The 19,881-nt window shown below is 40.2% G+C and overlaps 1 protein-coding gene across 3 annotated transcripts in view; it reads right to left on the reverse strand.

The window, feature by feature from the left end:
• RALGAPA2 (Ral GTPase activating protein catalytic subunit alpha 2) overlaps positions 1–19,881 on the reverse strand; it is a 255,925-nt gene that overhangs the window by 170,597 nt on the left and 65,447 nt on the right. For 2 of the 3 annotated variants that reach the window (XM_072998429.2, XM_072998431.2), the window contains exons 16-21: positions 16,371–16,535; positions 14,256–14,396; positions 12,521–12,685; positions 10,352–10,446; positions 904–982; positions 575–745 (exon numbers count right to left, since the gene is read on the reverse strand). In XM_072998429.2, coding sequence (XP_072854530.2) covers positions 575–745; positions 904–982; positions 10,352–10,446; positions 12,521–12,685; positions 14,256–14,396; positions 16,371–16,535 — 816 coding nt within the window. The remainder of the gene's footprint in view (positions 1–574; positions 746–903; positions 983–10,351; positions 10,447–12,520; positions 12,686–14,255; positions 14,397–16,370; positions 16,536–19,881) is intronic. The other variant, XM_072998430.2, reaches the window with a different exon arrangement.

Here is a 19,881-nt window from a genome sequence, read left to right on the forward strand (position 1 = left end):
GGCTTATTTTTGGGGTAGGGCTTATATTATGAGCATCCTGAAAAATCATACTAGGGCTTATTTTCAGGTTAGGTCTTATTTTTGGGGAAACAGGGTAGACCAATCAGTCTTTTATCTATCATAGGAGAACTTTATGATAAATATCCTTTAAATAAACTGGCAGATTGGGAAGAGCAGAGGGCAATAATTAGACCAGAACAAGTGGGATTTAGGAAAGGGAAGTCCACCCTTGACCACTGCTTCACCTTAACACATCTAAATAAATATGTAAAGCAGGCCAAATCTAAACTATACGTAGCCTTTTTAGATGTAAGGGGAGCTTTTGATTCAGTTGACTGAGAATAATTGTGGAACAAGCTAGCCAACCTCTCAATTGACAGAAGGCTGATATTTCTTATTAGGAGACTGCAATTTGCTGCTCGGAGCTATGCTAACGCCATTCTGCTAGTATATCTACACAAAACATTTTGGCCAACGTTTTATGACACTTTACTAATTCCCAGCTCTTCTATAATCGTGCCTGAGCAAGAGCAGGCTTGTATATAAAGAAAAACACTTTCTTGAACACAGGTACCTGTTAAATTGGTAGCATCTGAAGGATTCAAATGCAACCAGTGACATCCATCTGGATCAACAGAAATCTCAGTCGGAAGGTCTGAATCATGGTTTTCTTCACTTGTTTGGCAGGGAGCCAAAGAAATGTCCACTTCATTATTGTATCCAATTGAGGTGTCACTGCTTTCACCTACATAGTCAGAAAGTAAGGAACAAAATGGTGAAGTAAGATTTATTTATCAAAATGGTAAAATGACACTTATTATAGATGCAATTGTTATCAGTGTCTTCTATCACAAATATTTCCAGTAAAACAAGCAAATAAAAATTGGTTTTACTGATACCCACTCATTTCTCTTTCTCTGTGGCTTCCATGTGACTGCTGCCCATCTTCTTGGAGATCAAATTCAGTTGAATTTTTGCTAGCCTGCAGGAACACATTCAAGAAAATGAAGCACTGTTGTTTTGTCACATAAATATAAACCAAGGTACAAAGAATTTTTGAATTTCTGATTCATAAACCAAAGTTAACCATGGCCCTTGATGAAGTCAGAAACTGAGTTATGATTTGAAATTTGGACTCTGTTGTTCAAGGGAAAAAGCTGAATCCCACTAGAAGTATGTATGTACTTAAAGTACTTCTTATGTCCATAAACTTTAATAAATATGGGTCAAACAATGAGCACTCTGAGGAAAACTACATAGTGATACGTGATAAAAATTTATGTGCATCATATGCTACTACAAAACACCTGTGCACTTTTTAAAATTAACACACATTTGGAATTTATGCATTAGGTTCACATTTGATCCCATTTAGATGTCTACACAACGTAGCAGGAAATCCTGGGAATTAGACAACTGCAACGCAGAACAGCATTATATTCTACCAATGCACTGTGAATATCAGCAACATATTATTTGGAGTGAAAAAAATTAAGAGGGGAAAAATCCAGAGGCCAACAACCACACTACAGTAGCTTTAAGAAAACAACTGGCATCTTCTATCATCAGCCTCATAAGAAGATTAATAACTTAACATGATGTGTATGTTTTAGGGGGGGGAAAAAGATGCTCTAGAAGAAGGGATTCCCCAACACCGTGTCCCAGATATTCTTGGACTACAACTCCCAGAAATCCTGATCAGCACAACTAGTGTTGAAGGCTTTTGAGGGTTTTAGTTCAAGAACATCTGGGGACCTAAGGTTGGGAATCACTTTTCTAGAAAGAATGACAGGTTACTCACCTGTAATTGTCATTCTTCAAGTGGATCTCTGTGGTTCACACCCTGGGTAATCTGCGCCTGCGTGGAGCCTCGTCAGAAGATTCTAGAACCTCTGTGGTAGTAAAAACTACATTAGTGTAAACCCCTCCCCCTCTGTATATGTACCTTGGTGCCAGTTAGGTCAACCGCCACATGTTAGAGCTGCATGGCATGACAGTGGGGAGGCTGGGTCAGAATGTGTGAATCAGAGAGGTCCACTGGAAGAACTACAATTACAGGTGAGTAACCTGTCATTCTTCTTTGTGGCACACCCTGGGTGACTAACAAGTTGTCTTACCCAGAGGAGGGTGTTACGCCAGGGTAGAAGCTAGCACAGCACGTCCCAAGGCTGCATCAGATTTTTGGCAAACATCCAATCTATGGCTGTGACCAGGTGGCAGAGGTGCATACATCTGGAAGAGCAACGCCATGAAGAAATGCTGTGGAAATGGCCACTTCCCTAGTGGAGTGAGGGCGAATCACCTGAGGAGCTGGCCTTTGAGCAAGCTGGTACGAAAAGTGGATGGTAGAAGCAACCCACTTGGAGATTCTATGTGATGTCACCTGGAGACCCTTCATAGGGAGTTGATAGCTGACAAAAAGTCGAGCTGAATGTCAGAAGGGTTGTGTGTGGGCTAAATAAAATGCTAGAGCCTGTCTGAGATCCAGAGTATGGTGGATTCTTTCATGAGCAGTAGATGGAGATAGAAAAAAGGAAGGGAAAAACCAATGTTTGGGACATATGAAACTAGGAATAAACCTTGGGGAGAAAGGAAATATCTACAAACAACTTGACCTTATCTGGATAAAACTGGAGATAAGGATAATCATAATGCAAGGCTGCAAGTTCACTGGCATGACAAGCGTATGTGTTAGCAATGAGGAACGCTGTTTTAAAAGTAAGTAGTCTAATATCAACCGAAGCTAAGGACTCAAATGATGATTTGATGAGCTGCTGCAAGACTATTGTTAAAGACCATTGAAGTGAAGGTGGGTGCACATCTGGATACATGCGTGATAAAACCCTTCAGGGAACGCTTCAGAGTAGGGTGTCTGAAGAAATGAGATGCTGGAGAGGTTGGTGGTTGATAGGAAATGATTGCAGAAAGGTAAACTCTCAAGGAAGAAAGGGAGAGGCCCTTGGCTTTAAGATAAAGCAGAAAATGGATAGTGGAGAGAGAGGGATTAACTGAAGGTAATGTAGAGGCTTCAGTAAAGGACTGGAATTTCTTCCACTTGTAGAGGTAAGCTCTCCTCGTTGAGGGTTTCTTCGCCTGATGGAGGACATTCATCAGGGAGGCAGAATCCTCCACACTGCCAGGTGCAGAGTAGGGAGGTCTGGGTGGAGAATTTGAGTTTTGTTTTGCATGAGCAGGTGATTTTTAGATGTTCCCGGTTCTACATAATGAATGTCTGATGACAGATTATGTAGAACTGGGAACCAGGGCTGTCATGGCCAACATGGAGCTATCAAAATAGTGTTGGGTTTGTCTTGCTGGAGCCAGACTTCTACTTTGTGAAGGAGTAGAAATGGTGGGAACAGGTAAGTAAGGGTCCTGGGCCAACAGCCTACAAATGCGTCTCCGCATGAATGCTTGCCGACTCCTGCATGGGAGTAGCAACATTTGCACTTCTGATTTGTCTGGGAGGCAAAGAGGTCGATGGTGGGCATGCCCCAGCGTTTGCAGAGAAGGAGAAAAACAGGCTGGTCTAATTCCCATTCGTGAGCTTGGGAATCCTTGCAACTGAGGAGATCTGCCAGATTGTTGTCTTGGCTGGCTATGTGTAACGCTGTGAGGCAGATGTGATGTGACAGACACCATTCCCTGAGGTCGATTGTGAGATACAGAAGACTTCGAGAGTGGGTGCCTCCTTGCTTGAGGATATAATACAATGCTGCAGTGTTGTCGGTAGCAATTTGCACCATCTTGCCTGCAAGATGGTCTCTGAAGGCCTTGCACACCTTTATCACTGCTAACAGCTCTGCTTCACATCAGCGAACATCACATCACATCACTTTCTTACCATAGGGCATGAATCTTTAGGGATTTACAGTGAGCACCCAGCCTGTGACACTGGTGTCGGTAGTGACTTATTTGAGGACATGGTTGTTGAAAAGGTTGTCCCATTGTAATGTTTTGGGTAGAGCGCCACCAAGAAAGTTGAGCGGCGAGTTCTGGAGTGACCCTTAATAGGGTGTGAGGAGAGTCTGTTAGTGGGTTGAAGAGGGCAAGGAATCATGCCTAGAGTGATCTCATTTTGAGACATAGGTGTTGCACAACAGACATCATGGATGCCTAGGACACATCAAACTGTTAGTGCAGGTATAAATGCATGAGGGGTGAAGGTGCGAAGCAATTCCTGTCTGTTGGAAGGAATACTTGAGCATGAGTAGAGTCCATGAGTGCCCCTATGTATTGAACAACCTTTGTGGGCTGTAGCTTGGACTTTTGTAAATTTACAGTAAGGCTGAGATTGTGAAGAAGAGACAGTGTAATGTGAATGTCTTGTTGTGCCCTGTGATGGGAATGAGCTACAAGGAGCCAGTCATAGATGTACGGAAATATGTGGATCTTGTGAAGTCTGAGGTAAGCTGCCACAGGTGCCATGCATTTGGTGAATACTCTGGGGGCTGTTGCAAGTCTGAAGGGGAGTCTTTTGAATTGGTAGGCTTGGGTTCTGAGCTGAAAGCGGAGGTAAGGCCTGTGAGAGGGGTGGATAGATATATGGAAGTAAGCATCTGTTAAATCTATGGCTGTGAATCAGTCGTTTTTCCAAAGCAGGGGAAGAAAAGACTGGAAGGTCACCATGCAAAATTTGGTAATAACAATGTAGTGATTTAGATTTCTGAGGTCAAGGATGGGATGAAGGCCTCCGTCCCTTTTGGGGACAGTGAAATAATGAGAGAGAAAAAACTGCTGTCAGTTTGATATACTGGTTCTATGGCATCCTTGAGAAGCAGAGTCTGTATTTTGTCCTGCAGGGTTTGCAATGGAGGTGTGACAGTGTGCACTGGTGGAGGGAGGTGATGAAATTGAATGCAGTGCCCACTTCGGACAACAGAGAAGACCCAAGCATCCGTGTTGATGGCTTCCCAAGTAGTTAAGTGTTTCCAGAAGGCAGGAGGAGAAATGTGATGCATTACGATCTTGGCCTGTTGGACGTCAAACATGATGCTTAGCTTTACAATCACTGCGCCTAGTTGTGGTTTGTTGACGTGGTTTGGCCCAGTAAGGTTGTTGTTTGAAGTAGGGTGTATAAGAGGTTTGCCTCTGAGGTTCGTGATGGAACTTCTGCTAGGAGTTGTAGGGGTGCCACCATTGAGTATGTTGGGGACGTTGCTGTTATGAAGGGTAGACTCCCCAACGTCTAGCGCCTGATCTCTTTTTCTGGACATTTTCCCAAATGTCATCTGTCTCTGCATTAAAAAAAACTGTCCCATCAAAAGGGAGGTCTTCAATGCGTGCTCTTGCATCTTCAGTGAGGCCAGCTGTTCTCAACCAGGAAAAATGCTAAACAGCAACAGAGGCAGCCATGGATTTGGCTGTGGAATCAACAGTACAGTATGTCTGGCTGAAAGCATTTGTTGTTGGTAACTGAAAGTTCTTCTTATTGGAACATTTGAGCCAAACCCTTTTTGTCCTCGGGAAGTGCCTCAATGAAGGTGGACATACTGTCCCAGAGGATATGCTGATAGGTGCCCATGGCTCCTTGGTAGTTAGCCACTCTCATGATAAAGGCAGCTGAAGAATAAAGCCATCTACCCATTGAGTCAATTCTTCTGCTGTCCTTACTGGGCAGTAAGAGTATTTGATGATGTTGAGATCAAGATTGGGAAGCTTCAACAAAGATCGAGTTTGGGGCTGGTTGTTTTTGGAGAAAAACCACTCTCGGATCATGGACTCAGTAAAGGTTGTCGATGCGCTTCGACATGGAGTGTGATGAAGCTGGTTTTGTCCAGGAACACTGAACAGTGCTAAGTAGGGACGGCAACATGGAAATGTCAAGTGGAGTAGTTGCGTCTTTGGGGATCAGATCGTAGAGATGATCCGCTGGCTCAGTTGTGGGTCTATGTATCTGGAGATCCAGGGACTTGGCTATATGCACCATTATTTGTACATATGTTTGAAAATCCTCCTCTGGAGATGGAGGATCAGCATCTGCCAGATCAGATTCAGAAGTCAGCAAAATAGATGGTGTCTGCGGTCTGGAGCCTGGTTCAGAATGATCAACATTGTGTCTGGAATTGACGATCAATATCGATGTTGAGGGGTTGCTGCTCAAAGTACTGATGTCAATGTCGAGATGTCGATGTCAAGGGCATTGGTTGGTATTGAAGATTATTCATGGGCAGCAATGTTGATGGAATGTCCATGGACAGAGGTCGATATTGAGGATCGTCTATATCTGAGCCTGTATCTTGATGGTGATGAAGTGGAAGCTTGGTCAATGGTCGATATCGAGGATCATCGATATTGGAGCCAGTATCCTAGTGTTGATGAAATGGAGGCTGCTGTTGAGGTGATAAAAGCTTCAATGGAACACACTGGATGGCTGTGGAATAGATGGACACCGGTGATGCCAAGCGGGATGATTGATCCCAATCTTTTGGTGGGCTGGGAAATATTGGCTTACTGTCGCTGCAAATGCACCATGAGCTGAAGCGTATTGATTGGCTGCTCTGGGTCTTTTAGGTGCTGGCTGATAGGCAGTCTGTAGCCCTTGACAATCCTGATGGTGAGATCATTTCAACAATGAAGGGAGGGAGGCGCTTTGTTCCATAAGAATCAGTGGTATGCTCTCATAGCTGTGAGGTAGTTTGCAGTATGCAATGTAAAGGACGCTAGAGAATATACCCTACGACCAATAATGTTCAGTTTCCTGCCTTCTTTGTTATTTGGCGTGGCGTTAGACCGATTTTTTGGCTCGTTTTGAGTTGCATCGACTATAACCGAGTTTGGGGGTGGATGCTTGGAGAGAAAAGCTCTATTGTCACCATGAGTCTTATATAAATTTTCAACTCTCCTTGAGATTTGTGGCACGGAAGATGGTTTAGCCCACATGGAGGGGGTGGTGGTCTTCATTAATGTCCTCATAAACTTTGTCAGATTCAGACTGTACTGGCTGTTGTACGTCCAGATCCATCGCTCTAGCAATCCGCAGAACTAGTTGAGAATATGATGCAAAGCCCTCCGATGGGGAAGGAGGGTTCATGTCCACGACTATCCTTTAATTCAGAAGTGAATTAAATACCATTAACTCAGAAGTGTTGGAATCTGGTGATGGTGACGAAGAAGGTTGATATGGAGAGGGCAGGTCATCCATTGCATTGCCCGGTGTCATGGCTGGTTTGGTTGAATCTTGTTTCATAGCTAGATCGCAAGTGGCAGACTTACGTGTTTTAACTCAGACTGATGAGTCTGACTAATCTCATGGGTTGTTGGTGAAGGACCGGTATAGGTAGTGGTGACTTGAACTGATGAGGCACGAGTCTGTGAATGCATGGTGGGTTCGATGTGCGATATCAAGAGCCTGGACGATGGCCGGCCATGTTTCGGTATCGGTGTCTAAGGCGGACAATGCGAGGAGATATATTTCCTCTTTCAGGAAGACTTCTGATTCTTCAGTATCAGGAGTGGTATGGAAGAGTCATCTGCAGAGGAGGATTGATTGTAGTGCTGTGAGCAGTACAGAATGGGAGATTCAGAGTCTGAGTTGGAATAGTAATAGGAGTACTGAGGGTGGTTAGGTTCCATGTAGACCTCTGTATCAGGGCACCAGTATCGGTATCGCGGTGTCGGTACCATTGTGGTGGCATCTTGCAATAGGTGGGTGGTTCGTAGAGAGTAACCCACTTGGGGTGACAGTATCACGTAAGTGAATCATGGGATGCAAGAAACCCCATTGACATCTGTCGATGTGGAGCATCAATATCAAAAGGACCAGTCTCTGGTGTATGATGTGTCTTTCAAGCTCGCTTACGTGGAGGTTGCGGATTAGCCAGGATGGATGCTGAATCCACCTGACACACGGATACAGAGCAACCCGAAGGGCTCGAGTGGTCATAACAGGGAAGTACTGTAACCTCAGCCGAGGTATTAGCCCACAATGGGGACTGAGAAAGCAGAAGTGAAGGTGGCTGGCATGACGGTGGAGGCAGATAATCATCATCCTCAACAGAAACAGAATCCAAGCAAATAGTTTGCTGCTCACAGAAGAGGTTGTTTTATCCTTTTGGTGTTTGGAGGATCGGGAGTCAGAAGACGATTTCTTAGATTTTTTTTAAGGCTTGGACTGTTGCTCCAGTACCGGAGGAGACTTCGGTATCGGTGTGGACTTTGGTGTCAAGCCACCAGTCTTAGATTTGGTAATAGTCTTAGATTTCGATTTTGCCGAAGAAGCAACAGAGGCTCCCAGGGAAGCCGCCTGAATCTGGTAAGGTGGCACAGGTTCCATAGTTGGTATGGAATGAAGAGAACGTTCCCACAAATAAGAACGCAGGCGTTGCTGCCTTAATTTAAGATCCTGCTTTATTAATTTCTTACAAAAGGGCCAGGAAGCTGGCTGGTGTGCTTCGCCAGGCAGAACACGCAGGAGTCATGGCCGTTGATGAATGGGATTTTATTGGGGCACAAAGTGCACCGTTTAAACGGTCCAGAGGCCATAAATTAAGCAAAAACAAAAAAAGGGAAATGGGGGTGAAAGGGGGGTGGTAGAAGGAAGGAATAACAACAAAGTCTCTCACAAGAAGATATCTCACAAGAATTGCTTTTTAAACACAGAAAAGCCAAAAAGGCGAATGCAGCTCATCTGAGAGAAGAAACCTCAGCGGCAACAAAAAGGAACTGAGCCAGGACAGGTGAACCTCGAGTACTAACATTCTTGGCGAACGAATGTTAAGCTATAGAAGGTTCTGGAAACCTCTGCAAAAGTGCAGATGAACCCATTAGTGTGTGTTCACAGAAACCATGAAGAAGAACAAACATTCAGCGTGGCCATCCAAAAGTGGGATTTTTATTGTCACAGACCAAGTAATGTTTAAATGGGCCCAAGGGGGCTGTGAAAAATACAAATAAACGAAGGTAAGAATGGGTGTGTGTGCTTCAGCTCTTAGGCTGTAACAAAAAGAGATATTTTTAAAAAAAGTTTAAAGAAAAATAAAAGGAATCAAGATTGAACTCTCTTTCACTTTTAAACTCACAGAAGCAAGAAACACGAGGCTCTCAATGTGGTGGTCGAAAGAAACTGAAAGGAGAGCCCTGGCACCAAGGTACATGTGCGGAGGGGGAGGAGTCTACACTAATGTGTTTTTTTGCTACCGGAGAAGCTCTAGAATCTTCCGACGAGGCTCCATGCAGGCACGGATTACCCAGGGTGCGATTCATAGAGGCCACGAAGAAGAATCAGTGATGCACACTCTGTAACAAGTATCAGAATAGTCTGTGGAGATCTGGCAGGAGAAAATGTGGTGACCATGGGCTTACACAGGAAATTTATTTTACTTCTTACATTATTATCAAAGTCTTTTCAGATTACTTTCCACAAAACCATGTTTTCATTATTTGAAGTTTTAACTGCATACACTCTCCTTTTGAAACAATACATTTTGTGACTGAAAAAATATCAGATAGTGAGAGAGGAAAGGTACAAAATTTGTGGTAGCTACGGGTAGTCCAGGTACCAGTTCTACTAAGAAAGAAATACTTGGCCACTGAGAAGTCTTTATATTAAGCTTCATTCTCTGTTGTTTTTCCAGGGGTAGACCTTATACCTTGACAGCTGACAGAATAGTGGCTGTTCCTTTTGCTTTGTATCTTGGTTTTTAGAAGGGCTAGGGGCATGGTTTTTAAAAATGCCAGGAACCTTGCAAGTATAGCTTATCAGGTAGGTGGTAGGCCGTGCTCTTTAGTAAGTGAGCAGAGATTTATAGATCTGTGATTCCAATCTACATGTGTACTTTCAAGAACAAAATTGTATCCTGCTCATCCATAATTATCTGTTAAACTGTTAAACTTAAACCTACAAGCACAATAGGCAAGGCCTGCAGTGTACATTCCTAAGAACCTAGAACAAACCAAGAGAAATGCCTAATAAAAGAAACAGCTTTAGGTCAAGTAGCAGTATTCAGTGGCTGAGATCCTGTTGCTTCGCGTATTTAGTCAAAGCAGAGTAGGCCCACAGAATCAGGAACATTTGGTGAGTAAACTTCTTCACAAGTTCCATAGATTCAAATGGGCCTATTCTAGTTGCAACTTAAGCAACAGGATTTAAGACAGTAAGTAAGAAGTCTCACAGCACTTAATATAACAATATTTTTTGCAAAAACCATAGTAAATTTTATTTAACTGTGAACTATGCATGAATTTGCAATGAAATATTTTAAAAAAGAAATATTTGTTTCCCTACATGTCAACTTAGTTCACAGTCTTTTTATCAATGAATACTATTTTTCCATTCAAAAAAATGTTAGGAACATACTAATATGGCAATGTTATGATGATATGCACTGTAATCTTCATTAATCTAACTTACTTCTTGGACTGTACTTTGCTCATCCATATTCTCCACAGTTTCTTGAACAGCGCTGGAATCTGAAGTTAAGTTCTGTGAGCTTTCTGTGTTTCTAACTGTGAAGTGCAAAGTGATTTTTTAAAAAAATACAAAAATGTTCAGTTCAAGATATTAACAAATTAATGATCTTTTGACCTTTATTTTTATTATATACAAATAATAATCACATAATTTTGTGAGCTAGATCTACTGGCACGTTTCTCTCAAATGATGGGAGGAGGGGGTTCATTCAGTGAGGTTGTGGAAAATTCCAACCAAATGGCACCAGGAGTGAGGCCTTTAAAAACACTCACCCCCAAAGTGGTTTAAACAGTTCTCAGCTCACCTAAGCAACATTCCTGGAGGATCTCTGCCATGACCATTTGGGACTTCCATACATACTTTTTCTTTTACCCTATGCCTGAAGATGTGAATTATATTCACAAAAGCTTGAACTGAATGTTTGGTTTTTTAGTGGTCTAAATAAAGTTATCACTGCTTTTACATCTGGATTAATAAGATTACATATACACAAAAATAAAATTATTAGAAGGAATAAATTAAACAAAAATGAAAAGCTACAGTATGGTTACTTAAATTTCAAACTGTAAAGTCAAGAGCAATTATCATGGGTTTTTTTAGATTAAATAAATGTTTAGGAAAATTGTTGGCTTTAATACGTGACGTGCTACTGCAATGCTTTAAAATGCCATAAATATTTGTTAACTTAAAGGATACAATTTCTACTTTTAAAACACATTTGACTAAAATGACTATACCATTTATGCCTGATGAAGAGTACTGAAAAAGTATTTATTAATTTTTTTATTTAAAATATTTTTCTCATTAAAAAGACCAAAGGCAGCTTACATCATTAAAAGGCAATATTTAAAAGCTAAAAACAGTAAGTAAATAAATAAATAAGTATACAAATATTTAAAGAGAATCAAACAAATAAAAACGGTAAACAAAATCAACACCGAAAACACATTCAAAAGAAGCAAGGCACAACACTCCATTTAGATATCCCTCCCAGACAGCCAATCATTAAGGGAAAGCTAGTCTGATGAAGAGCAGTGAGTCTCTGTCTGCTTGTGGAAGGACAGCAAAGATGGGGTCAGCCTGGCCTCCTGTGGGAGGGAATTCCAGAGTCTGGGTGTGGTGACAGGGCTCAAGGCTGTCTCCCATGTCCCCACCAAAGTATGAAGGTAGTGGGTCCAAGAGAAAGGCTTCCCCTGATGAACCTAAGATCTGACCAGGCTCATAAAGGAAGACATGGTATAGCTTGAATCCAAGCCATGTTGGACTTTATAATTTGCTACTTCCTGGTAATCCAATAAATTTACTACTCAAGCCAGAATTTTATTTCTATACATAGATTATATGGCAGCTTTTTCCAGTTTGCTATTGGATGAGCTTCTTCAGACTGTCACAGGAAGCTGTTTTTGCATGATGCTGCACTTCATTGAGAAGTTCTTCTCCTCTATTCAGAGCACGTTACCATAGTCTCCCGAGACTGAAGGATGCCCACATGTCATCTCCTCCAATCTCTAGGCATAATTCTAGTTTGGTGTTAATTAACTTTCATCTTAGTGTGGGCATATACATTTCCTCTGTTTTTTTGACACAAATACTGCGGTCCTTATTTTTAATGCTCTGAGCCAACATGAAAGGTCTGTGTGCTTTGCTTTAGGCAACAAAAGATCTAAAGGGGTCCCAGCCAAGCATTTTGTCTACAGAGGGAAGGCAAAAAGACACTTTGACACTTTTACACCAAATCTGCAAACTCCATTGCACCTTGCTATCAGCCCATTTTTAAAAACAATGGACAACACATCTGACCTTCATTTTTGGACTCTCATTCCTTCCCTGCTCCCAAACTTTAAACCACCACTTATGCCTAATGAAGACTGCTTTATTCGTACTTATTTACATATTTCACATTCTGGTGAAAAGAATTCTGAACTTCAATTGAAGTGATAGGATGGCATGTAGGTAAGAAGCATCATTTTAAAAAAGTAACAATCTGTATAAGAACACTGTATTTAATGTGTGATGTACCAATAAGTGCTATTATATGAAAAGAATTTCATATGAAAACATGAAAGCTGTATTTTCGAAAAAAGGCAACTCCTATTATTTCTAAATTACCTTGAAAATCAGAACTGCATTGGTCTCTAATATCTGAGGTACTACAGCTTCGAGTTAATTGCTCCTGGTCTGAAAATTGACCTTTACATTCTATTGTGGCTAAATTTTCTGGTTCATGATATTCTGTTCCTGTTCCATTTTCTGACTGCTGATATTCTTCAGCCTCTGTAGAAATTGATATAAAAATGTTTCAAACACATAACATTACTTGCCATGCCTAACTATAATAACGGTATATGACAGTCATATCATTAATGCATTTTACAGACATTATCGATAACAAGAGAAAACAAAATAAAATATTCACATTCACTTAGACATGAACCTTTGCCATTACGTCTCTACTGTAAAATAACAGGTGCAATTTGACCTGAGGGTCTGAAGAGACACATAGGCCTAAAAGAACATAATTCTGTTCGTATCCTGAAAACAGATTATTTCCCATGATTTCTCATGGAAAAGAAAGCTGTAAAGTAGCTGGGATTTTAGAAAAACATCTATCTAAAGGACTTGGGATTTTGAAATGCTGAGCAAACCTTTATTTATTTATTTATTTATTTATTTATTGTACTTTCATGCCACCGTTTTTCTGGCAGTAGGACTGAAGATGGCTCACAAATAAGAAAAAGGCAAACATTAAAACAACACTGAAAAGCTTTGAGTCCATTTCTATCCACAGAGGACAAACTAAACCAGTTGCCATCTTCATGGTACTGTACCCCCATTTCCTCTTTTCCAACCCGTTTTGCTTGTGCATCACACAATTTAAATTGCCAGCCTCAAACACAAGGGCTTTTTCCTCATCATCATTTGGAGTCACCTTATTCAAAGCTAGAGTAGTCATGATGCTGTCCAAGTTTAGAGAAGAAAAATAATAAGAAGAAAGCTATCCTGAAAAGTTTTGGGGTTTTTTTGTTTTGTTTTGTTTTTTGCAGAAAAGTAGGCTAAGAGTAGTTTTTCAGCAAATAGCAATCCTTATACACATTCTTTGGAGGGTTCTTTGTTTCCCTTGGACATATTCCTCCACAGTGTGGAAAACATACACATGTTCTTATTATCTTCCTTTGCTATTCTTGCATTAAGCAAATGAAGGTATCTTCTCTCACTTCTCAAACCTTTGATATCCAGGTTACAGTATTTCATGTTCCTTTCATTCAACTAGCTAATGAATCAGATAATATGTGCTATTAACCTAGCTAATTCTCAATAGAGATAACAAAGATCATTATTAGTTCAATAGACTGGGCATATAGCATATGTATCCAGTGATGCATGGATACATAGGCATAGCAGTAAGGATAGATGTAGATGTTTATTGGACCTAAACAGTTAAAAAATATTACAGACTGCACAAACTGTCAAAAATTGTGGACACCATGTTACACTAAACTATACACAATCTCACTTTCTGTAGGAAACCCATCCACTTTTAGAGACAGAGTGGCTGGAGTCTGTCATCATGTACAAATGTATGAATAAAGCTGGTGTAGTTCCTACCATTCAAAAGTCGGACAACCATGTGCTTTGAGTCTCAAGGAACCTTGAGAATTTCGAGGCTGCTTCAGAGGATTTGCAACTGTACATGATAGACCTTTCCTCTCAAGTAAGAATCTAATACATTGCCATTTTCACAAAAATACATTATTACAAAAACATCTGTGTGCAGAATGTTGAAAATAAGACACAGGATAACATGAATACAGAATATTCAGAAAGACAGTTTTAAATATCATACCTGAAAAAGTGTGAGAGTAAGAAGAATAAGAGATACCAGGTAAGAGAGAGGTCACAGTGTGAAGGAGAACAGGTACACTTTTAGTGACTGGCAAAGACTCACAGAGATGAGCACAGTTGTTGATAGACTGGCTTCGCTTAGCTTCCAAGGAAAAATAAATTAACAGAAGTCAAAATAGTAATGGAATATCTTGCTTAGTAGATAGGCATAAAAAAGAAAAAGAAAATAGTAATTGAAGAGTTTGCAAAAACTGAAGGCACATATAATTTTTGTCTGCTCAAATGAACACTTCATCAGAAATTCAATAGAGTGTAACCCATAAGATTAAGAATTGTTCACTGAGGATATTAATTCCTAAATAGACAATTTATTAAACCTGTTACCAAAAGGCCCTTAGAGCATGGAAAGACTTCCTTTAGAATGTGCACAGCTTGATTATTCTAGATTTAAAAAAAAAAAAAAACATTGCATTAAGTAGATTACTTGCTAGAAACATTAATTATTGAACTTGCTTTTTCCCTGTTATCTTCCATTTCCATGACAAATAGCGTATTTTTTGCTCCATAAGATGCACTTCCGCAAAAAAAAATGTGTGGGGGGGAATCTGTGCGTCTTATGGAGCTTTATGGTTCTCAACTGTTCGCCTACGCTAACTTACGACCTCTGGAGATTGTTCAGACCAAATTTGCAAGAGCCATTCTTGGAGTTCCACCTTGTATTTCCAATGTGGTTCTTCGCTTAGAGGTCAGGTTAATATCCGTTAAAACACGGGCTAAAGTCTTTATGGTAAAACACTGGCTTAAACTTAATTTTTCATTGGAAGGCTTGGCCCCACTGATGCTACTAGATACTTTCCAGTCGGAGTGGAAGAAGCATATAACTGAAGAGATATCGAAAATTGGCTTTTCTCCCAGTACACTTATAGCAATGGGTCTCATTGATGCCATCAAAGCAGTGAAGTTAAGGGTCTGGAATATTGAACTACAGAACCATGTTGACCAGCTAGGGAAATCTAACTTTCTTAAGAAATATCCTTTTATCACCTCCTCTTATTTAGCCAGTATTATGTCATCTAAAGCCACAAGGGCTTTTACACTATCTAGGCTCAATGTATTACCTTCTAAGCTTCTGGAGGGAAGATTTCAAGGTTGGCCTCCATCAGATTGTCTCTGCCCTTGTAATAGTGACAAAGTCGAATCAGTTGGTCATGTTCTCCTTTATTATACTTGCTATCGGGATTTACGTATGGAGCTTTTACTTCCTGTTATCTGTAAATCTCCCGGGAGATCAGAAGAGGATTATGTTCAGTTGCTACTCTCTGACAATACTCCTTATATTACAAGACAAGTGGTCAAATTCTGCGCTGAAGCAATAGTTATTCATGACCAGATGCTTGGGTTGCGATTTTAGATGAATAATATAACGTTTTTAATATAACACTGGCTGAGGTTTTACTTATTTTAAAGATATATAATGTTATTAAATGGAAAGAAGGGGTTGTTTTATCATGTTTTTAATGGAAAATTTATAATTCTGCCTAATTTTATGAAACTACAATTATATGTATTTATTTTATATTGTTCTGGTCTTATTAGTCTTTGACTGTAATAAAGTTATTACTACTTCTTTTTGTAGTCTGGCTTCATGAGACAGTGACACCACATCTGTCCCAATTTTTATCTGTTTTTTCCCCTTAATCCCATATTTTATATTATTTTTACCTGACAAAGAGTTTTTGAACTTTGAAAATTTACCTTATGTCTAACTTTTTAGCAGTCTAATAAAGGCACCACATTTAAGTCAGCAAAGACTGAATTACTATCTGACTGATAGGGCCTAGAAATTAATAAGGAGAAAACCAAATGAAAAAACAAAGAGTCATGCTTTACACATTAGTCAGCAGAAAGAACCGGTCCAAAATAAAACCAGCCACTCATCTGTTGGTTCACAGACATCACCACTTAATAACAAAGAGGGTACAAAGCCATCTACCATAGACACCCAAATACAGACCCATATACAAATGGCACAAATGCAATAAAATATAACATCATTTAATATTTATATTTAAATTTTCTGACTGACAATTAAGATATCAAGTTGCCTGGGCCTAACCTGTTGCTCTCTGACGTACTACATTCCTTGCTTTCTCAACTCCTGGTACTCCGGAGGTAGTAGCACTCCTAAACCTCATCGGTTCCACAACTTCAGGATGATTTTTCCAGCTTAAAGAAAATGATCTTCCAACTGCAGCTCCTTTCGGAGGTTCCAAAATGCCACCTTTTAGACAGGGAACGACATAAGAAATTTAGCTTCAGCATATTAAAAATTGAAACAAACCAACAGAAGAACTTTTAGAAGGAGTAATGGATCCAATCATTACTAAATTGACTAATCTCAAATAAAATAAAAATAAAAGCAAAAAAGCATTATGGCACTTTAAAGATGAACAGATACATTTCAGTGTGTGTATTCATGGATTACAGTGCAATCCCTCAGATATAAATGCATTGTTATCTGCAAAAGGTCATATTGAAATAAATGAATCTGCTCACCTCTAAGGTGTCACAATACCTTTGTTTTAAGTTTTATTTTTCTTATAGAAGTTGAAACATGGTCATCATTTTTAACTGGTGTCATCATTTAATTAAAGGAATAGGATTTTAGTGCCACCATCATGAATAACTCTTGAAGGAGTATATACATTTCAAGCCAGCGATTAAAACAATGAGTACAATATATTAGGAAACTCCAATCTGTCAGTGTCATGAATAGGAGCTACACATGACTGTTTAATATTACCTGTTTACACTGCCATTTAGTTTTCTTTCTGCATAGACAAAAAGTCTTCACTGGACACCCTCAATAAAACAAATGAGACTTTGCTGGGCGTGTATTTTTGTCCCAGCCATTGTGGAAGAAGGAACAATATGAAACTTTTTAGTACAAGATGTAAGAGAGAACAACCCACTTCAGTTTTTCCACATGCTAATTTTCTGCAAACAAGGCCTCCATTATGGCCATTCACACTTTTACAAAAAGTAAGTATGAAACAAGCACTGGGTCTCAAAATGCAGGAGACCAGCTATGGAGACATGCTGGAGAACTACATACATGTACAGTGGTGCCTCGCTTAACGATTACCTCGTTAAACTATGAATCCGCTTGAGGATGAGGTTTTTGCGATCGCAAAACGATGTTTCAAAGGGCTTTTTTTGCTTCCTGACAATCGGTTCCCTGCTTTTGGAACCGATTCTTCGCATTATGATGATCAAAACAGCTGATTGTCGGGTTTCAAAATGGCCACCCGCTGTGTAAAATGGCTGCCCGCTGTGCTTTAGGACAGATTTTCGCTTTACAGGCACCCAAAAATGGCTGCCCTATGGAGGATCGTCGCTGTATACTGAGGTATTTAGGCCATCGGAACGCGTTGAACCGATTTTCAATGCATTTCAATGGGCTTTTTTATTTCGCTTGACGAGGATTTTGTTCTACAGCGATTTCGCTGGAACGGATTATCCTTGTCAAGCGAGGCACCACTGTATTCTACAATCTGCTTTCAAACCGTGTGCTCCTGTAATGAGCAGTCAGTGGGAAGATGCATTACAAACTTGTATCAAACACATATGTCAAGTCAAGCAGGGCAGGGACGGGATCTACTGATAATTTATACATGATCTGAAGAACACTGGCAAGAATTTCTGATTCCTAACAGTTTAGCTCCCAACCACGAAAGCAGAAATTATAGTCACATTGCTGAAATAAGGAATGCTGAGATAGGGATGGGAACAATCAGGAATGCATTTTTGTGTGCCAGGATTTTGAGTTTCATTCAGTTGTGACAAATCCCTGGACTCAGAATTCTTTAATTCTAAGTGCTTGTCTTTTGCCTCAGCTCTGAGTTTGAGTTAAAAGCAAAATATATATCACAAGCCTGTGAAATCCCTGATATGAAGCAGGAACATTCACAACTGTACAGACTGGGAATTTCATAAGCCAATAACACACACTAAACAAATAAGTGAGGCTCCAAATGTCCTTCTGGAAAGTGCATCACATTAGTGAAAAAAGGTGTCCTATATTTTTGCATGGTAAAAAATTTCAAATCAGCACTTTGAAGACTCTAGGACTTCTTCATGAGAACAAAGTGTCACACAAGAACTACAGGTATTGAGAAAAGGTAGGGCAAAGATGGATAAACTGAAGTTAGACTTTTAGAGGAATTTGAATTAAAATGGCACATAGTATGCATCATTGTACCAGAAGTACAAGCTGGATTTCAAAGGGGCAGAGGAACTAGACACCAAATTGCTAACATGGGCTGGATTATGGAGAAAGCCAAAGAGTTCCAGGAAAAATTTACTTCTGCTTCATTGACTACGCAAAAGCCTTTGACAGTGTGGACCACAACAAACTATGTCGAGTCATTAAAGAAATGGGAGTGCCTGACCACCTTATCTATCTCCTAAGAAATCTGTATGTGGGACAGGAAGCAAAAGTTAAAACTGGATATGGAAACACTGATTGGTTCAAGATTGGGAAAGGAGTATGACAAGACTGTATATTGTCCCCCAACTTATTTAACTTATATGCAGAATACATCATGCGTAAGGCAGGACTGGAGGAATCCCAGGCCAGAATTAAGATTGCCGGAAGAAATATCAACAACCTCAGATATGCAGATGATACTACTCTGATGGCAGAAAGTGAGGAGGAATTAAAGAACCTCTTAATAAGGGTGAAAGAGGAGAGCACAAAAAATGGTCTGAAGCTCAACATAAAAAAAAAAAAATAAGGTCATGGCCACTGGTCCCATCACCTCCTGGCAAATAGAAGGGGAAGACATGGAGGCAGTGACAGATTTTACTTTCTTGAGCTCCACTGCAAAAGATGCCTGGAAGAAAGCCATGACAAACCTAGACAGCATCTTAAAAAGCAGAGACAGCATCTTGCCAACAAAGGTCCACATAGTCAAAGCTATGGTTTTTCCAGTAGTGATGTATGGAAGTGAGAGCTGGACCATAAAGAAGGCTGACCACCAAAGAATTGATGCTTTTGAACTGTGATGCTGGAGGAGACTCTTGAGAGTCCCCTGGACTGCAAGGAGAACAAACCTATCCATTCTAAAGGAAATCAACCCTGAGTGCTCACTGGAAGGACAGATCCTGAAGGTGAGGCTCCAATACTTTGGCCATCTCATGAGAAAACTCATGGACAGTGTCATTAAAGCTACCAACATGAATTTGACAAAACTCTGGGGGGCAGTGGAAGACAGGAGGGCCTGGTGTGCTCTGGTCCATGGGGTCACAAAGAGTCAGATACGACTTAACGACTAAACAAAAAACAACAACCACATGCATCATTTCACAAGAAAAGAAACTGCTCATGCATTGCAGTGAATCTCATCTCAAATGCTGTTTGTTTTTGCATAAGTGAGTATAGATAAACTGGAGCTTCACTTTCTGCTTCAGCAATGTAAAGGGAATCCATCTTAACTCAAGGTAATCCAGGTAACATATCTCAAGTATCAGGATCATCACAAAGAACTAGAAAAACTGGAAACGAGTACCACAAAATTATAATTTTATGTATAGTAAGGGACCAATTTTACCATTTATTCCTTATG

This window comes from Pogona vitticeps, chromosome 4 (assembly GCF_051106095.1).
Source record: "Pogona vitticeps strain Pit_001003342236 chromosome 4, PviZW2.1, whole genome shotgun sequence".
In the NCBI taxonomy this organism is placed as follows: domain Eukaryota; kingdom Metazoa; phylum Chordata; class Lepidosauria; order Squamata; family Agamidae; genus Pogona; species Pogona vitticeps.